This window comes from Leptopilina heterotoma, unplaced genomic scaffold (assembly GCF_015476425.1).
Source record: "Leptopilina heterotoma isolate Lh14 unplaced genomic scaffold, ASM1547642v1 Lhet_132, whole genome shotgun sequence".
NCBI classification, from domain to species: Eukaryota; Metazoa; Arthropoda; class Insecta; order Hymenoptera; family Figitidae; genus Leptopilina; species Leptopilina heterotoma.
This window is the reverse complement of record NW_025110851.1, coordinates 265,076-284,453: the sequence shown is the minus strand read 5'-3', so window position 1 is coordinate 284,453 and position 19,378 is coordinate 265,076. Positions and strand designations below refer to the sequence as shown.

Sequence of the window (19,378 nt, the reverse complement as noted above, 5' to 3'; positions counted from 1 at the left end):
AAAACACTAAAAAAAATTCAATTTTGAAGAAATTACAAATAATAATTTTAAAATCTCATTTCTTAATCTAGTGGACTGGCGTTATACATTTTTATTCATTTTTTCGTATAGATTTCAACAAACATACAGAAAAAATTATTTGAGTTCATCTTCATGTTTTTTTTTGCGAAAAAATAAAAAAAATTTTGTTTTAGAAAAAAAGGTGTGTTTAATTTTAATTTTGATCACATTGGATCACTCAAATGTTTAGAAAAAATCAAAAATTTTCTAAAATAATCCTAAAAATATGATTTTTAATATTTCAATTGTTTGTTATAATAAATGTAAATATTTGACAATTATTCATAAATTCTGAACAAATAAATCTCCAAGCGTTCGAAAATTAATTTTAATTTTGATCACATTGGATCACTCAAATGTTTAGAAAAAATCAAAAATCATAACATTAATCTAAGTTCCTTAAAACTTTTATCTTCTTCTGGTCCCCATTCAAATTTTACGTTCTTTTTCAATAGATTTGAAAGTTGTTTTGCTTTTGCGGAGAAGTCTTTTATGAATCTTCGATAATAACCCGCAAGACCTAGAAATTGTTTTACATTTCTGGGTGTCTTTGGTGTTGGAAATTGCTCTACTTCTTCTATCTTTTTAGGGTTGGGTTTTACACGATCGCTACTAATTATGTGTCCCAAATATGCTACTTCTCTACATAGGAATTCGCATTTCTCAGGTTGCAATGTTAAATTTGCGCCTTTTAATCTTTCTAATAATCGTTTTACTTTTGTACCATGTTCTTTTAAAGTTTCTGCGTAAATTACTATGTCATCTAGGTAAACAAATAGTTCTACACCTTGTAGTCCGAGTAAGACTTGGTCCATTAATCTTTGAAATGTTGCTGGTGAATTTTTTAATCCCATCGGCATTCGTACGTATTCGTAATGTCCGTGTACTGTTGAAAATGCTGTTTTTTGTCTATCTTCAGGATCTAGTTCTATTTGATGAAATCGACTTGCTAAATCAAAAACTGAGAAATACTGAGCTTGGCCCAAGGAATCGATTACACTTGTAATATGAGGTAGTGGGTAAAAATCTCCTACCGTCTTATCATTAAGGGCTCTAAAATCAATAACTATTCTCCATTTCTTTTTTCCAGTCCCATCTATTTTCTTAGGTATGATAAGAAGTGGAGAGTTGTAAGGTGAAGCAGAAGGTTTTATTGCTCCTTCTGAATTCATTCGATCGATGACCTTGTCTATTTCTTCTTTTTGGGCAGGAGAGAATGTATAAGGTCTGGTATGAATTGGAATTTCGTGTACAGTTATAATTTTGTGTTGTACTTTATTGGTTGGTTTTAAAAGTTCTCCTGTTAAGTGAAAACTTTCAGGAAATTCTCTTACTATGTCTTTGACATGTTCTTGTTCTTCAGCGTTTAAATGATCTAATCTTAGATTATCAATAATAGCCGCAATGCGATCTATTGGTTCTTCATATTCTTCATCTGATGAGTCTTCATCTATTTCTTCGCCAGGTAATGGATAATATTCGAAAGGTATGAGTTCTTGGGGTGGAACATCTATTTCCACATCTTCTACTGTAGTATTTATTGCAAAAATGTGGCACAATCCATTATTATTGCTTACTATGCCTTCTCCTATTATTAAACCTTCTTCTGTTTTTATTAATGGTAAATAACCTTCTTTTACCTCTTTATTTGATACTTCTATTGGTATTACTTGTCGGCCTCTAGCTTTGATGGTTAATCCTCTTCTTTTGTTTTCTTTATTTTCCACTAAATTTTCTCTGCACATGATAGATTCAACGTCTTGAAAAAATATGGGGTTTACTGGATTTGTGTGAGTAACGATAGAATTATGCCAAAAGGAAATTTCGGCCTTTTCTTGTCGAAGATATTCTCGTCCTAATATGCCATCAGAATGTAAAGGAAAATCGGAAGACACTACTTGAAAGGTAATAGGTTTTTTATTTACATTAACTTGAACTGTTCCAAGCGTGGGTATTTTTACAGGGGCTATTCCTTTAAGTTGAATGGCTTCGTTTATTGTTACGTTCAATTCCGGTTGTAAAATATCCAACTTTATTAAATTTACGTCGGCACCGGTGTCTACTAATAGTGATGCCTTTGAATTTAAGAAATCTGGGGATTTTAAAATTATTACTGGGGATTCTTTGCTGCATTGTGTTTGCAGGATTGTTCTTGTTTTTGTAGTATCCTCACAGTTGCTTGACGCTCTTGTTTTTCCTGACTCGTCGTCGCGTCTGTCCGTCGAGCTGGATAAGAGTTTAAATGTTTTTCATTAGATGGGGCTGGTGATTGAGCGCGTGGGGGCGTTTTAGAGCCTCCATATGAGTTATTGCTATGTCCATCCGATCTTTGTAGTTGTTGATAAAAATGATAAGGATTATAAGGCATAAAAGGTGGTTGATTAATTTGAGTAGGATAGTAAGGATAGGGTGGATAAAATCCAGCAATTGGTTGTTGAGGTTGAGGCAAAACAGGTTGTTTTAAAATACCTATAGGAGTTGGAGAATGAGAGCGTGGTTTCATAGGTTCATCTTCAGAGTTGAAACGTACTCTAGGGCTGGGACTCCTATTTCTTACCTCAAAATTAGTGTTATAATTTTTATTTTCGCTCGGCTGCTGATATCTTGAGACATGATAAGCGTGATTGTAGTTATCTGTTTGATGTTGGTGTCTAATTTCATATTGTAATGCGATGTCTACCGCATCACTTAATTTGTCGCTTTTACGAGCTTGTATTAAGCTAGAAATTGCATCAGGAACACCGTTAATGAAGGCTTCTAAAGCACAATCGTCTAAAGGTTCTACCATGTTCGCCATTTTCTCTTCTCCGTATGAACTAAGTAATGCAGCCTTTGCTCCGGCTACTAGAAGTGTTAATCTATCGTAAAATTCGCTTATACTCTCACCTCGGGTCATACGGATCGTGGATATCTCATGAAGATACCATACATACAATACAAAATTTAAAGTGCCCTGATGTAAATTCCACAACAAAATTGAAATATTTGTAAATTTAGCGAAAAAATTTTAAAATCCTAAAATTCAAGTATCTCCCTCAATTTGCCTTAAATTTTTTTCAAAAAATGCTCATTTTGCGCAGAATTAAGTATACTTTTAAGAAATTATCATGAAAAAAATCTGTAAATTCGAATATTATTCTAAAAAGCTCGTTAAAGTTGAAAAAATGTAATGAAAATCGTTAAATCGCAAATATTTTCAACCGCGGTTTTGTCAATTTTTATTTTGACTAAACGAGCAATACACGGTTGAAAAGGTGTGCTTTTCCTCTTTCAAACAAAAGAACAATTTTGAAAATCGGTTGAAAATTGCGGAAGTTACGTATAATTGTCTACATAAAAACACAAAAAACGGTTTTTTGCCCCTAAAATTAAATTTTGGGGGTGTTTAGGAAATTTCTTACACACCATTGTTTATAGTTTTACTAGACCTACAACTTGTACTAGGTCTCTATAAAAGTGCAGGCAACTTTTTTATTTTGTCACACTGTGTAATTAGTAAAATTCGCATGTCCTAATTTTTATTTTCCTTAACCTTGCCTAATATTGATGGACTTTGAGCTATCGCTTTAAGGCTAGCTAGGATTATTTTTCTTTTTGTGTCTTTAGTCCAGCTCTCGTTTTGATAAAATATTTTGTCTTGAAAATAACTAAATTGACAAAATTGATCAAGACTGGGAGCTCCTAAAACTGCAATAATGTTAGAATCGCTCTGATAATTCACCACTTCGAAATTAATTGAGACTTCGCCAATTATTTCTTTTTCATCAGTGTATATGTTTATTATTTTTATAGGTAATTTTACTTCTCGAATAGTTTGAATTTCGTTGTTAAAAAGTGAATAAGTTAAATCTTTATTAATATTAACGAAAGTTTCTAGTTCTGATTGCTTGATTAAATTTTTAGGTATTGTAGGATCAAGAATATAATTTTTATTTTGAGAAATAATATGATTGGAATTAAATTCACCAATTGGATAATTACAAGGTGTTTCAGTGTACCTATACATGTAATTGCCTGAATTTGTATATATATTTTGATTTTATTATTTGACGAATTAGATTTTTCTATCAAATATACTTAATGCTATCGGGTTTTTAGCTATTGCTTCAAGTCCACTTTTAAATCTATTTATTATTATATCTTTATCCCAAATTCCGTCTTGAACAATTGTTTTGTTGACAAAATAATTAAATTGACAAAATTGATCAAGAGAACTAGCTCCTAAAATTGTAATTATATTAGAATTGGTTTGATAATTATCTACACCAAATTTTAACGATACTTTTTCGCTTGATTCGCCTTTTGTGTAATATTCGTTTGTTATGTGAACCGGTAAAATTACTTCACCAATAGTTTTAATTTCTCCGTTAAAAAGTGAATGAGTTTTATTTTTATTAGTACTAACAAAGGATTTTAATTCGGAACGTTTTATTAAGTTTATAGATATGGTAGGATCAATGAGAAATCTTTTATTTTGAGAAACACAGTGATAAGAAATAAAATGTCCACTAGGATAATTAAAGGAAGAATCAAAATATTTATGCATAAGCTTTCCTTGATTTTAATAATTAATTAGTTAATGTGAGCTTTATTATATTTATGAGATTACAATTTATCTTGTTAGGATAAGATTTTTAATGTATATATATATATATATATATATATATATATATATATATATATATATATATATATATATATATATACTTGCTGTGAATCGCCACTCCGACCTGAATTAATTTGAACTACTGTAAGACCGTTGCATAAGGCGAGATACAGTAGTTTAAGTAAATGAAATTTCTTGTCCAAAGAGGACTCGCGCCTAATTTGAACTGTGTAATTTAAACACTGTCTTATGAAAACCACAAAAAAACGAATAAAATGATTAAAGTTGCAATAAAAGCACTTACGTAAACAAAACACATGACTGAATAATTTTTATCTTATAATTCTTGATACTGTTGAATTTGATTCCGTATTTATTATATTCAATTTGAATTCTTCGCATAAAATTGGAATAAGAATATTCTCAGAGTTATAATTTTTTGATTTGATAAAAGGAACCAATTTATTTCGTTCTATTAAATTAAATTCTATAATAGAAGCGAAGAGGAAATCTGCAGATTTGTTTTATAAATAGTCTGAATAAATTGTTACTATGTTAGTTTTGGATAAAAGATACCATAAGTAATAAATTTCGACAAAGAAAATTACAATTAACTCATTTTATTTTTATACTTATGTATATTTTATAATTATTGTTTTTATAATTTAATTTTTGTTATTAATTAATGTTTCGGTATTTTGTAATAACTTTTCGAAAAAGTCGGAGAATTCTTCTTGAGTTTGTAACGTTTTAACCTCCAATAATTTTTCAACTGTTTCTAAGGACTTTTCTTGATGTCTCTTTTGAACTTTCTTTCCTCCTCTATTTCTAGGCTTTTTGAAGACTTGGTCCTTGTTTTGCATGTTAAGTAAAACTGAAAGAAAAGACATTTTGTCTTTAATTTAGTTTAAACCTGTTGTTTTTATGTTTAGTAAAAAGAAAATCAATTATTAAAGTGAAACAAAAGAGATTCCCGCCAATTCGGCGTAGAATTTCAGAGTATTAAGGTCGAAATTCGCCGAAAAGGCGTAAAATAACCTCAATTATGTTTCGACTTAATTAATTTTCAATTGTTATCTTTAAATTAACAAATTCGCCGAAAAGGCGTAAAATGCTACTTTCAAAGATTTAACTATTAACGTGTAATGAAATCGTTTTATTAACAACTTTACAAAAGCAAAATTGCAAGTTCAAAATTCGCCGAAAAGGCGTAAAATCAACCTTTTAAAACGATTAGTGTGTAGTAAAGTAATATAATTGCGTAATTGTATAAGTTTTTGTCAAGCTAATATTTTATCCTAAGTGTAATTGAATTTTAACTTGCACCACGTGAATGGAAAGAAAAGGCTTCGTATAACTCCTAACCGCGAGCAGAAACAACAATTCTAAGTATTAATATTAATTACTTGCACAACAACCGAGTACAATTCTATCCGCAATTGCCGATTAAAGAAAGGAATAATTTATTAGTTGAACGATGCTAAAAATGAAATTTTAAAGGGTGAATTTAATGAAATTTGTATATTTTTGGAATATTTAATGTTTATTAACAAAAGTAGCAAATCCCACCGCTGCCAACAAATCAGCTGTTACGACCCGAGCTAAGGTTTATATTAGTTTACTAATTTATTAGTAAAATTGAGACAAGTTGCTGATTTGTCAAGTTGGTAAGACTTGACATTTATTTTTAAGTGTGGATTCGTTAGACTTTAAAGAAACTACGGGTTTCCGTTAATTAATTATATGCATATTCCTTTTTATAATATGTGTTTATTAACAATATTCAAATTAAACGTTACATTTACTTACAATTTTGAAGTTTGTCGATGATGAAATTACAGAATGAGCGGCAACCGGTAATACGTTGTAATGCTGCAGGTTGCAATATTTTATAAGATTTTCAGTTCGTTTTTAGACACTTTTAACACTAAAAACAACTATTTTAACAGTCAATTTAACAACTCTAAGTATTTTTTTTTGACACTGGACCTTAATACCAAAAGAAAACTTGTTTTCTTAGCGTTTCGAAAGAACTTGCACTAATTTTAATAAAATAGAAAGAGAATATTAAAATGAACTGTTATACGACGAAAGTATTAATTTAAATTGTTGAACCCTAGTGCAATTTATCCCTTACAAGAAAACAAGTCTTCTTAAGTTTTATCACTGATTCTAACAATACAATTAAACAATCGAAGGGCCGACTCAACGATACCGTTCGGGCTGAAACTCACCGGAGTATTTGACATTTTTGCTGTAAGAACAGGGGTCTATATAGTAGTTAAAAGCTACTTGATTGGGGATGATTTTGCTTAAAAGGCACGCAATCGGGACAAAATCTAGAAGTCACGTAGTCACGTATTCTGGCCGATTTCTAGAAAGCACGTATTTAGTATTAATTTCGTTTATAACAATTACTAGCATCTATTATTAATATAGACAAGTAATATGACACTCGCCTTTTAATTAATTAGTCATGCGTTTTATACTTATTTTCTATGTTTCATCTAAGTCAAGAACAATATTTGAATCTCTAGTCTAGTGTTTAATTTGAGAAGCTTCATATAGTCATAACACTTGTCGCGATTCATGATAAGTGAACGACGGAAGATTAATTACCATGAGAGTAGGTAATCAACCGGCCGCCGACCACTTATCGCACCGCTCTAGATCACGGTCGATTATAACTTTAATTATCTTAGGTGGTAACTTATTCGTGCAACTTACTAATTTATCTACAGGGTTTCTATGTTCATTCCATATCCCTTTAACACCCAGGCATAACTGGACGGTTAAAAAAACGTAAGTGTAACGTTATGCATAGTTTTCGGGGTCGCTGATTACAAATCTGATATCAGAATTATAAAATTTTTTAAATTCAAAATGGCGTATCAAATATGGCAAGCAACTTTTTTACAGATTGATCGGATTGGCTTGAAAATTGTTACTCGGGAGTTTTTGAGGTCGATGATTACGAATATGACATCATTTTTTAAAAATTCAAAATGGCGGATCCAAGATGGCGGACGATTTTTTTTAATCGTTTAGTTTTACCAGAAACTTGTTACTCGGGGGTTTTCAGGGTCGCTGAATACGATTCCGGTGTTATATTTTTAAAATTCAAAATGGCGGATCCAATATGGCGGACTTTTTTTTTAAAATCGTTTTGTTTCACCAGAAACTTGTTACTCTGGGGTTTTCGGGGTCGCTGATTACGAATCCAGTTAGAGTAGAAAGAAACAAGTCCATCTACTGACAGAAATAAAAATAACCGATGGTATAGCTCGGTTGGTGGAATCCCGTTACTTGCGATCACAGAGGTTAAGCCACTTTGAGTGCGGTTAGTACTTGGATGGGTGACCCTCTGTGAATCGCTACAGTTTCGGTGTTTTTCACTGATGAGATATATCAAACGGGAGGTTTGATGCCGAGGTTATGTTTGTGCATTTGTGATGGCTATCCAAATGCACATTCATGACTCGACATCAATAAACCGATTGTACTCGGGAAATAGGTTTTCTGCAGTTTTCCTCTCCCCTGGCTGAATGTCCAGGCAAATGCGAGTACTACTAACCTAAGTCGGCTGCAGCCGCAAAAGTAGGGACATGGAGGAAGAGTTTGTGAGTTAAAAGAGTTTAGTATAGTGATGTTGAGGAGATTGTAAAGGCCCGAAAGGGCATACACTGCAAGCCCGATCAGCGGTCACCCGATCAGTGGTCACTTGTTTACGTCGTTTGTAGATGGGGCGGGCGAGGGGCCATAAGGGAGTCGAAAAGTTGTGGCAGTAGCGTATACATTAAAGACGCTCTGGCCCCTTAAAAAAAAATTCAGTAGTCAAGTAATGGTAACCCATCATAAAACAGTTCGTACGGTCCTATATGTTTACGCCCGATCAGCGGTCGAGCACCCCCGGAGCTGACCGCTGATCGGGCTTGCAGTGTACAATAAAATCATACTTTACTTTTTACTGCCAGAAATAAATAAATAAATACACAATCACAATTTAAAAAATTTTTAAAATATAACACTGGATTTGTAGTCAGCGACCCCGAAAACCCCCGAGTAACAAGTTTCTGGTGAAACTAAACGATTTTAAAAATGAAGCCCGCCATATTGGATCTGCCATTTTGAATTTTAAAAATATAACACCGGATTCGTATTCAGTGACCCCGAAAACCCCCAAGTAACAATTTCCAGTGAAATTAAAATGTTTAAAAATAATCGTCTGCCATCTTGGATCCGCCATTTTCAATTTTAAAAAACTGATATTATATTCGTAATCAGCGACCCTAAAAACCCCCGATTAACAAGTTTCATGCCAATCCGTTTAATTTTTACATTTGTCGTCCGCCATATTAGATCCGCCATTTTGAATTTTGAAAAACTAGCACCGGATTCGTAATCAGCGACCCCGAAAACCCCCGAGTAATAATTTTTAGGCGATTTTAAAATATTTTAAAAATTCATGATTTTTAACAATAATTTATGAATTTTTTTAAACAATAGGAATTTTTTAACATGATCTAGGTTACTTATTTTTAAAGCCCTATTCTTCCTGAAGAGAACGCACTAAATTAGACTCAAAAATATTAAGTTTCTTCAAAGATATTGAGGTTTTTGTAGGTGGGACGTATATGTCCCATGGGCGTGAAAGGGATATACATATATATATACATATGTATATATATATATATATATACATGCATAAACAATTGTTAATTATAATGCAATATTATAATTATAATTATGTTTCTTTTGATAAATTTTACAACATATAATATTTTATTTGCAATAATAACAACTATTTATAAAAATTATATATATATATATATATATATATATATATATATATATATATGTATGGAGTGTACCTTGTCACCTCCGATTTAGATAAACAGTAGACGTTGTCGCCTCATATACAACGCTGTCACCTCCGTTTTCGGAGGTGACAACGTTTTGACAATTTTTCAACGCAAATCGACTTGAAATAATGTCTAACGTGATTTGCCGAAAAAACGTTTTGAGGAGACAAGGACTATTCCGTACCTACAGTGATGACGTCTTAGTTCAGGCGTATATCACAGGCGCTAGTATCGTCATACAATGCGATACATCCTGCACGTTGTCACCTCCAGTGTATATATCGACAGTTTTAAATACAGCGTCGACGTTCTCACCTCTAAAATGTGGCAACACTGCATAAGCGTTTGACAGCGTGCTGTTCGAGTTTTCATGTTTTTGAGAAGCCAATGATGCTGGTATATCGGCATAAGCATGCAAATCGACCTTTGCCTTTTTTTAGTTTGTTTTGAACCATGACAACTTTAAAAAAAAGATAGCATCTCCATAACTTATATGTTCAGTTTTTAACATAATTAGCTGAATTCTGATATATTTCTCAGTTTTAATTGAACTTAAAATATTACATGTTTAATTGCAATTTGTTTCGTTAAATATTCCATCGTAAGATAAATAATTTCCAAAAATTGCTACGCCTCCAAAATTTACATTTTTTGCAAGTAATAGATTAAAAAACGTTTTTAATATTTTAAAAATTAATCACTACTTTTCTAACTTCAAACACTTTAAAAAATTTTTGAATTTGAAAAACAAATCAAATTAACTTTCGGCAAATTAAAATTGTAATTTAAAAATTCTCATTATTATGTTTTCATTTTTCTTGAAATTAAAGTTTTTCTTTGTTACTTAAAACTTATCAAATTGGTTTTTCCTAATTTTTTAAAGCTGAAATCCGCAACGTTTTTAAAAACAAAAAATTAATAAATTAATTTTTTATCACGTCAATTGTTCTTTAATTTTGATGTACCCAAATTTAATTAACTTAACACTTTTTTACACAAAAATTATTTCCAAATAACTTGAATTTAAATCCAAAGTGATATAAATCGTCTCATTATTTTTTTTTGTTTTTAAAAAATTTGCAAACTTCAGTCTCATACTTTCATCTTCTCAAAAAATAAATAAACTGCAATAGCAAGTGATTCTATCTCTACAAAGAAACAAAGTTTTAGTTGATAATAATGAGTTAGACAAATGTTCAATTATATTCGTAATAAATAATTCCTTTTCTTGATTTTACTTTCGTTGAATAGCTGAGGCAAAAAATGTAAAAAATATATTTCTTTAAGACCCTTTTTATATTTCCTCGAAAACTCATTCTGGCATCTTTATAACCATGAAATATTTTATAGAAAAAAATCTCACCTTTATAATAAAAATTAAAAGGTGCATGAATTACGATGGAAAGTACATGAAAAATTATTTAAAATTTATTTTATAAAAACTAAAATTTCTATAGGGTAATAAGTACAGATTTGAAAATAACGATATTACATAAATCTATAATAATAGCATGCAATTCTCGTTTACTTTAGAGTGGGAAGAATTCTTGTTTCTTAAATATGGTCCAATACAATGACCCTTCTTCCACTCTTAGGAACAGGACATTATCTCTTAATCGATTTTTAATAGTAATGTAATTACTTTTTAATGAATTGAAGAATATTTGCGTAAAGACTAATTGAAAAAGTCTAACTTGTCATTCCGTTTTGATCTGTGCGTGAAGTAAGAAGCAACAGTTATTTTCTAAATATATTTGTGAAGTGTTTAAGAAGATTACTTACACTGTAAAATGGCATCAAGAGCCGAAAAAATAGTGAACATGTGTAAGGTAAGTAATTTAGATTATTCATTTAGTTATAATTTTAATTTTTAAATTCTCAAAGGAATGTCTTTTGTGAATCAAATACATGAATTAATTCAATGTTCAAAATAAATTATTTTCTATGTTCAACTATTAAATATACCTTTAATTTAAAAACAATTCTGCACACAGAGACATATGTAATGTAATCCTAAAAAATCGTCTTTTTATACTTCTTTCATGATTCTAAACAATCTATCATATAATATTTTGTTACTACTTGTCAATATTTAAAAAAATATTAATTTTTTTAATAACTTAAACTAGCTAAAAAAATAAATAAATAAAAAGTAAAAATAAATAAAAAATAAAAACTAACATTAAAAATACTTCAATTGACCTATTTTTAATATATATTGTGCAGAAATTACGAATTAATTGGAATTTTGAAAACCAAAAATTGTGAAAAAATTCATTTTCACATTTCTTTTGTTTAAAAACTATTGTGTAACTACTAACTATTATAACCATCTCATGGATTACATAAAAAATACATTTATTGGAAAAAAATTGATTATTTTAAACTTTTTTATCAAAAGTAATTTTTATATTTCAATTATTATTATCTCTACCAGAGAAAAATAACGACGTTTAACGTCTCACGTTCAATTTACTCAATAATTAAATCCTAATGTTCACATTCCATATGTATTTCTAAAGTCAAATATTATAAATATGTTTTAAGAAATAATTATAATTTCTAACATAACGACTTCTACATATTCTTCTAAATTTCTTCCAAAATAATTTCTTCTAATGTTATTAAAAATTAATTTTTTTAAGAAAAAGTTGAAGTTTGATTTATTTTAAATATCAATTATCATAAGCAAATTAGCAACTTAACTTACACCTAGAAACTTTTTGAACCGAATATAATTTATGCAAATTAAACAAAAATATATATTAGCAACAGAGCCTACTAATAACCCATTTTTTGAAAACTAATATACATTTATGTAGCTCTGAGACAAATAGCTTTTCTGTGGGTTAATATTTCAGAAAAAGATTATTGTTCTTCAATATTACTAATTAATCTTTAATAATTATTATTGTTTATTCATACAATTGGTTTTAACTATAACAATTATTCTATATACTATTATTTTTTAAAGATGAGTAAAATTTATTGCAAAGAAAAATAAATATTTCTGAATGTATTAAATAATCAATTGAGAATGTTTTTAATGTAAATATAATTATAATTTAATAATTAATTTAAATAATTCAAACTTCAAAATCATTCGCTTGTTAATAAGAAATTTTGTTTTTGTTTCTTTTTATCTACAAAAAACAAAATTCATTCTTTCAAAACCTGAATTAAAGAATGGAAAAAAAATTTTCCTCTGTTGAATGACAAGAAATAATTCATATAATTTACTAAATTGTAACTTATATTAATGGCCAAGGGAGCCCGACTTTAGGTCGGTCGGGCGCTAGTCGTGAACTGGGAGGGGAGCCCAGAAAAAAGTTGGCATTGGCAATAAATTAAATGTAAAGAATTTTAACTTTTAAAATATTTTAATTAATATTTAATAATTATTTGCAGAAACAACAAACAGACGACGATTTTAAAGAAGAAAGTGGGAAGATGATACGTGTACAAGTAAGTTTTTTGTTCAGAACGGGTATGTAGCTTATAAAAACATTGAAAATTAGTTAAAATTACCATGTAATTTTACAATAATATTATGGTACACTGAGATAAATGAATGGTTAGAGCAAGTACTTTTTTATTAGTAAAAGCAAACTTTATTCTCCCGTCTATTTAATTAGTAAAATTATTTTATTTAATATTAAATGTTGATTGAAATTTTTTTTAATTTTTATGGAGAACAAAAAAAATTAATTTTAATTAAAATTTTGACTTATATTATATTGACTTATATAATAATTAATAATAATAATAATAATTAATAATAATTAAAAATATATATTTTTATATATTTATATTATATATATATATATATATATTTTGCCTTATATTATTAATAAAATTTCAATTACAATTTTTTACTATTAAATAGAACTGGGTGAATGACAGATCTGTGGTTGTGCCAGTTGGAACTGAACCTATTAACGTAACGAAAAATGTAAACAACACATCACCGTTAAAAAACTCTGTGGAAACCGGAACCTATGTACTAAATACTACATTGGAACGTAACATCGAAGATCCATATGAGTTTACAGAAAGCAGCAGTGAAGTTGATAGTAAGCAGGTCATGACTGTTGAGGAGTTAATGAAAAAATATGATGTGATAACAGGAACTCGAATAACAGATATCACAGTGGAAGAAGACGTCGAATATGTTCATGACCCTGGAAAAATCATGAGTAAAATTTGTAGCCCTCAAAACATGACTATTGAAGAAAATTCATGTTCGTCATTTAAAAGCGTAAGTAAAAGTGCAAATAGATTTTGAGTAAAGATTAATTTCAAGATTTGTTTCAGTCTTCTATAAAGTCCTTTGCAATTCCAATGCAGAACACTTTAAATTTGTCACAGTGGAATGACCAGCAGCAGCAGGAATATAGAAAGAACACACTCTTTAATGATGAAATATTTAATAACAATAGTACCAACTTTAGTTCTGTGAGTTCTGAGTCCTTTGATGATGATAGGGATAAGGATTTTAACATAGATGACTGTTCAGAAAAGAGTTCCTCCTATCTGGATACTGATAACGATGATATTGATGATAATCTTAGCAACATCTGTTGTTCTTTAAATAATGAGGCAACTGAAAATAGTACTGGGAGTAATAATAAAGAACAAATGTCAAACAATGAGAAGACTAATGTAAGAAACTTAAAATTTAAATAACCTTAAAATTTAAAAATTTTAATTTTTAATTTTAATTAAAAAATTTTTTTAGGCAAAGAAAAATAATGAAAAGGAATCATGGTGTCCGTTTTGTGCTATCGACGTTTCATCAAAAAACTATGTAAGACATATGGAAAGATCTCATAAAGAAGAAAAAGAAATTAAAAACATTTTTAGTTTTCCAACCAAAAGTAAGGAAAGGAGGAAGGCTTTCGAATTATTTAGAAAGGCCACGAATTTTTCTTTATATATTAATGGAATTGTGAGACCGCTTAGGCAAACAAATGAAGCGGAAATGTCAGATTATTATCCGTGCATTTATTGCAAAGCGATGATAAAAAGAAGTTTTCTGACGCGTCACTCCACAGCTTGCAGTAAAAAAGGGTTAAATACTAATAAAAAAAATCACCGCAGTTATTTATCGAACTCACAAACATTGGCAGTTTGCTCTATAGATCCAACCAATGTTATTTCCAGATTGGCCGTGAAAGAACAGGTTAGTGTAATAAGCTTTATAATTAATGTTTTATTATTCGTCTATGGACAATTTAACTACCAATTTGAAATTATAATTTTGCATTATAAAATGTTCCACACTTCACATAAGATAATAAAATATATATTTGAAAAAATACAATATTTCTAGGTTTTCAATATAATGAAAGGGGATGCTATATCATATGAAGCTAAAAAAGATCTTCTCATCGTGCAGTTTGGAGAAAATTATTTAAAAAAACATAAAAGGGAACGAAAAGAATATGCTTGCAGTAACAGAATGCGTGAACTTTCTCGTTTGTTAATTGCGTACCGAGAAATTGTCCATGATGATAAAGTTTCGTTTAAAGATATTTTGAAAACCCGAAATGTAGATAATATTATCACAGCTACACGTAAAATATCAGGATACGATCATTTACAAAAAACATTCAATGCCCCCAGTCTTGCAATGCACATGGGCACCTATTTAAAAGATATTTGCGATCTACTGCAACAATTAATTTTGAAAAGAAGCTCTGGTTTTTCCACTTCCTCAGAAGCAGAATGTAATGCATGGTTAAAAGATTTAAAACATTTTAAAAATTTAATTACATCATCATGGAATGTAGAAATATCTTCTCTTGCAAACAAAGATCTACAAGAGAAACGTTGGAATAAACCATTGCTTGTGCCGCTGGTTAGTGACATCAAAAAATTCAGAGATGAAACACTAATACTTGCCAATGAATGTGTAGAGAAGTTTAAAAATTGTATAGACGACGCTATAATTTATAAAACTTTTGTGCACTGCGTTTTGGCTCTGATCATTCTTTTCAATCGAAGGCGAATAGGTGATGTTCAGTATTTAAAAATCCAGGATTACGAGAAGGAGACAATATCAAATTTTTCAGATTTTAAAAGTGCATTGTCAGAATCTGAAAATATATTAACAACAAAGTATAAACGTGTTGTCAATAGCGGTAAGGGATCCAGAGCTGTGGTAATTTTAGTGCCTGAATTGTTACAAAAATTTATGAAAATATTGTTGGAAGAGAGAAAGAAATACATTTCAATTGAAAACGAATATGTATTTGCATTACCTAGCAGTAAAATTAAATGGGGGCAAGGTGATGTGGCAATTCGATATTTGACACAAAAAATTGAATTGCAATATCCTGAAGCAATGACAAGCAATAAGCTTAGAAAACAAATTGCAACCGTGGCACAGATACTAAACATGTCGAAGGAAGATACAAGACAATTCTCTAAGTTTATGGGCCACACTGAAAAAACGCATGCAGAATTTTATGAGTAAGTAAATATTTTAACTAAGAAATGTTCTACATATATAACGCGATTTAAAGAAAGGGACCTTAGAAGCAAACGAATTATAGGTTATGTTTATGCATGATTTATCTTTCTTAAAAGTTCCTCTTTTATTATGTGAAGTCAAAATTAGTTTTTATTGAATATTTTGAATGAAATGAAGACTTTAACATCAGTGGTTTGTATTAATAGTTAAATATCTTTCTGTAATTGCACTCCAAATATTACAAACATAATCTAAAACATTTTGATTCTAAGGTACCTTTCATTAGATCGCGTCACATATATTCAAGCAAACATCATATACTGTTTTTAATTTCAAGGTTGCCAGTTGACATCTATCAAACAGCTAAAGTTTCCAAGCTGCTAATGATGATGGAAAAAGGATCACTTCCATTAGAGTTTAGAGGAAAATCTTTGACAGAAATTAATTTTGACGAAAATTCGGAATATGCTGAAGAATTTGCTGAAGGTAAAAAACACTTTTTATTGTACTGATTATACTAAAGCTAATTCTAACATTTTTGATCTTGATTTAGAAAGGGAAACTTCCGCATTAACTTCTGATGGAACCAGGATTGACAAGCAGGACAGTGAAGGTAATATTGTGCTTAAATTTTTATTTAATCTCCTTTGAGAAAAATGTTTAAAAAGTCATATTTTCAGATTTCCAGTTAGATGAGAATATGAATCTCGACTCATCTGACTTGACACAATCAAAGAAACAAAAAATTAAAAAATCTGGTAAGTTAAGTGAAACTTTATGCGAACGCGAAACTAGAAAAAATATAGTATATTAAGAAACAAAACTAAAAATTTTCTTTTAAGGAGAAAGCTGTAATATTTTTTTCTTTTCAGGTTGGTCAAAACATGAAATAGAGGAAATAAATTGTCATTTTACGGCATCAATGCAGAAAGGAAATTATCCATCATCACAAGAAATTAAAATCTTTGTTAAAGAAACGGGAAGCAAGAGAAGTGTGGCTCAAATAAAAGCAAAAATCCAACATTTATTTAAAAAAAAAAAATAGTTTTTATGTAAATAATTCTGCATTTCACCCGGCGAGCGTAAGGTTAAAATTTGTAACACCGAGTGTAAGGCTGGGTATTATTCACCCTGTAATGACTTTCTATTTAGATATTAAAAATGGCTCTAAATCCATTAAAGTTTTTTATTAGAATTGTTTAATATTAAGTTTACAACTTATAGAGCTCACCATAATAGCAGATGAGTAATATACCTAGGATTATTTGTTTCAGCTGGGCTGCGTGAAAAGTTAGTAAATAACAATAATAATTTGTTTAAACAATGTTGATCGAATAAATCCAGGCATATTTTTTATCTGTTATTATAGTTAACTCGATAAATTGCAAAGTTGGGAAAAAACTGCATCCTTCTAGGTGCAATGCGGTAAAAGTTAGTAAGTAACAATAATAATTTATTTAAACAATGTTGAACTAATAATTCCAGGTACAATCTTTATCTGCTATTATAGTTAATTCGATAAATTGCAAAATTTCGAAAAAACCGCATCTTTCTAGATGCGATGCAACAAATGTTAGTGAATAACAACGATAATTTGCTTAAACAATTGTTGAACTAATAATTACGGGTCCATTATTTATCTACTATTATGGTTAGCTTCTTAAATTGCAAAATTGGGAAAACACTGCATCTTTTTAGGTGCACTGGGATAATAGTTAATAATAATAATAATTTGTTTAAAAAATTGTTGAACTGATGATTCTGGGAACGCTATTTGTTCACTATAATAGTTAACTCTATAAATTGCAAAATTGGAATAAAACTGCAACTTTCTCGGCACACTGTTAAAAAAGTTAGTGAATAATAAATTGTTTAAACAAATGTAGAGTGAGTAGTAACATTAGTCAAATATAGTATTTGTCTGTTATAAACAATTATAAAAAATTACCTTAATGATTTTATGGCTTTTTTACAACATACAAATAAAAAACATTTAGTTTACTCCTGGTTGGTTTTAGAATTTGTGCACATGCATTAACAATAGTTATAAATAAACAATAAGAGATGTAAAAAAACCAATTGTTTAATTTAAGCCTTACTCTCGGTGGGTTAATATTCATTACGGATGTATTTTGTAGCATTTGTACATTATTTTATATGCATTACTTTAATTATCATATTATGCTAAGCTAAAATAAAATATTTGTAGCGGTTTCCTCAAAAATCATTTCTCTTTTAAATATGGAGGATTTTATGATAAATGTAGCACTCGAAGAGATTCGCATTCAATAATAATTAATAAAAATCAATCAGTAATAATTTTACTGAATTCTGTATTAAATTTAGAAATTATACTTCATCGTAAGTTTTTTATTATTTTATCCTTCAAACGTATGGTAATTAAATTCATAAAGTCGAAAATTATCCTTACGATAACAAGGACTGTGTCTGTTACATTAGGGAATTTAAAGAAAATTTAAAAAGTGCGAAAATGCATAATAGTTGTTAAAAACAATCTTTAGGAATTCTAAAGATTCTATAGTCCATGAATCTAAGTACCTTTAAAACAGTATAAGTAAAAATTATTACTACGTTCAAATCTCGTAGATATGACAACCTTGTTGGAGGTGAGTACGTATGGCAAGTAACTCTCTTCTATATATACAGGTGAGGTAGCTTCGTATGTGCTATACCTACGAATTATATATAAAAAATTTTTTGAAAATTCTTACCCCTCTTTTGAGAATCGTATTAAGAAAGTCCCCCTTAACATAAATATGTTTAATTTTTTAAAATATTTTAACGAGAAATAGCGGAGGCGACAACGTGAGTCAGACTACACGGAGGTGACAAAGTATAGTCTATACATATATATATATATATATACCAAAAAGGTTATATCTAGGGATGTAACATTAAAACTCACATAAACATCCAGTTTATTATTATACTATTTCATTGCTTATAATAAAATTACATTTTATAATTTTTGGGGCCCCTAGTTCGCCGGGGCCCCGGACAATCTAACCCTCCAAACCGTCTATTGCTACGCCACTGGATAAGAAACCTGCTCAAAACGATGGCCGGTGCACGGACGGTCAACGCACGGCGCACGAGCAGACAGCGCACGGCGCAACAAAAAATTCAAAATCTCCGGTTGTAATTGAAAATACAAATTTTTTTTCGGGAATATAAAGATGTAGGTTTATTGTATCTTACATATAAATTTCATTAAAATCCTTGCTTTAGAAAGCATAAAAACACTAATTGTTTATAAAATTGTTATTAAAAATTTAAAAAATTTTTAAATTTTTTTTCACAATTAAGTTTATTTAAAATAGTGGATATTCAATGACTACCAAAAAAATTGACAAT

The 19,378-nt window shown here is 29.6% G+C and overlaps 1 protein-coding gene across 2 annotated transcripts; it reads left to right on the top strand.

The window, feature by feature from the left end:
• The first annotated feature begins 11,257 nt into the window (after positions 1-11,257).
• On the top strand, positions 11,258-18,276 carry LOC122513065. Of its 2 annotated transcripts, none has more exons than XM_043629299.1 (10): positions 11,258-11,357; positions 12,937-12,993; positions 13,415-13,786; positions 13,876-14,190; positions 14,267-14,710; positions 14,861-16,002; positions 16,341-16,489; positions 16,557-16,616; positions 16,684-16,761; positions 16,876-18,276. In XM_043629299.1, exons 1-10 carry the CDS (start codon positions 11,319-11,321, stop codon positions 17,046-17,048), a joined length of 2,829 nt encoding a protein of 942 aa, XP_043485234.1. In that variant the 5' UTR covers positions 11,258-11,318; the 3' UTR covers positions 17,049-18,276. The 2 variants fall into 2 exon arrangements, with proteins under 2 accessions (XP_043485234.1, XP_043485233.1); XM_043629298.1 differs by having other exon boundaries at positions 13,843-14,190.
• The last annotated feature ends 1,102 nt before the right edge of the window (positions 18,277-19,378 follow it).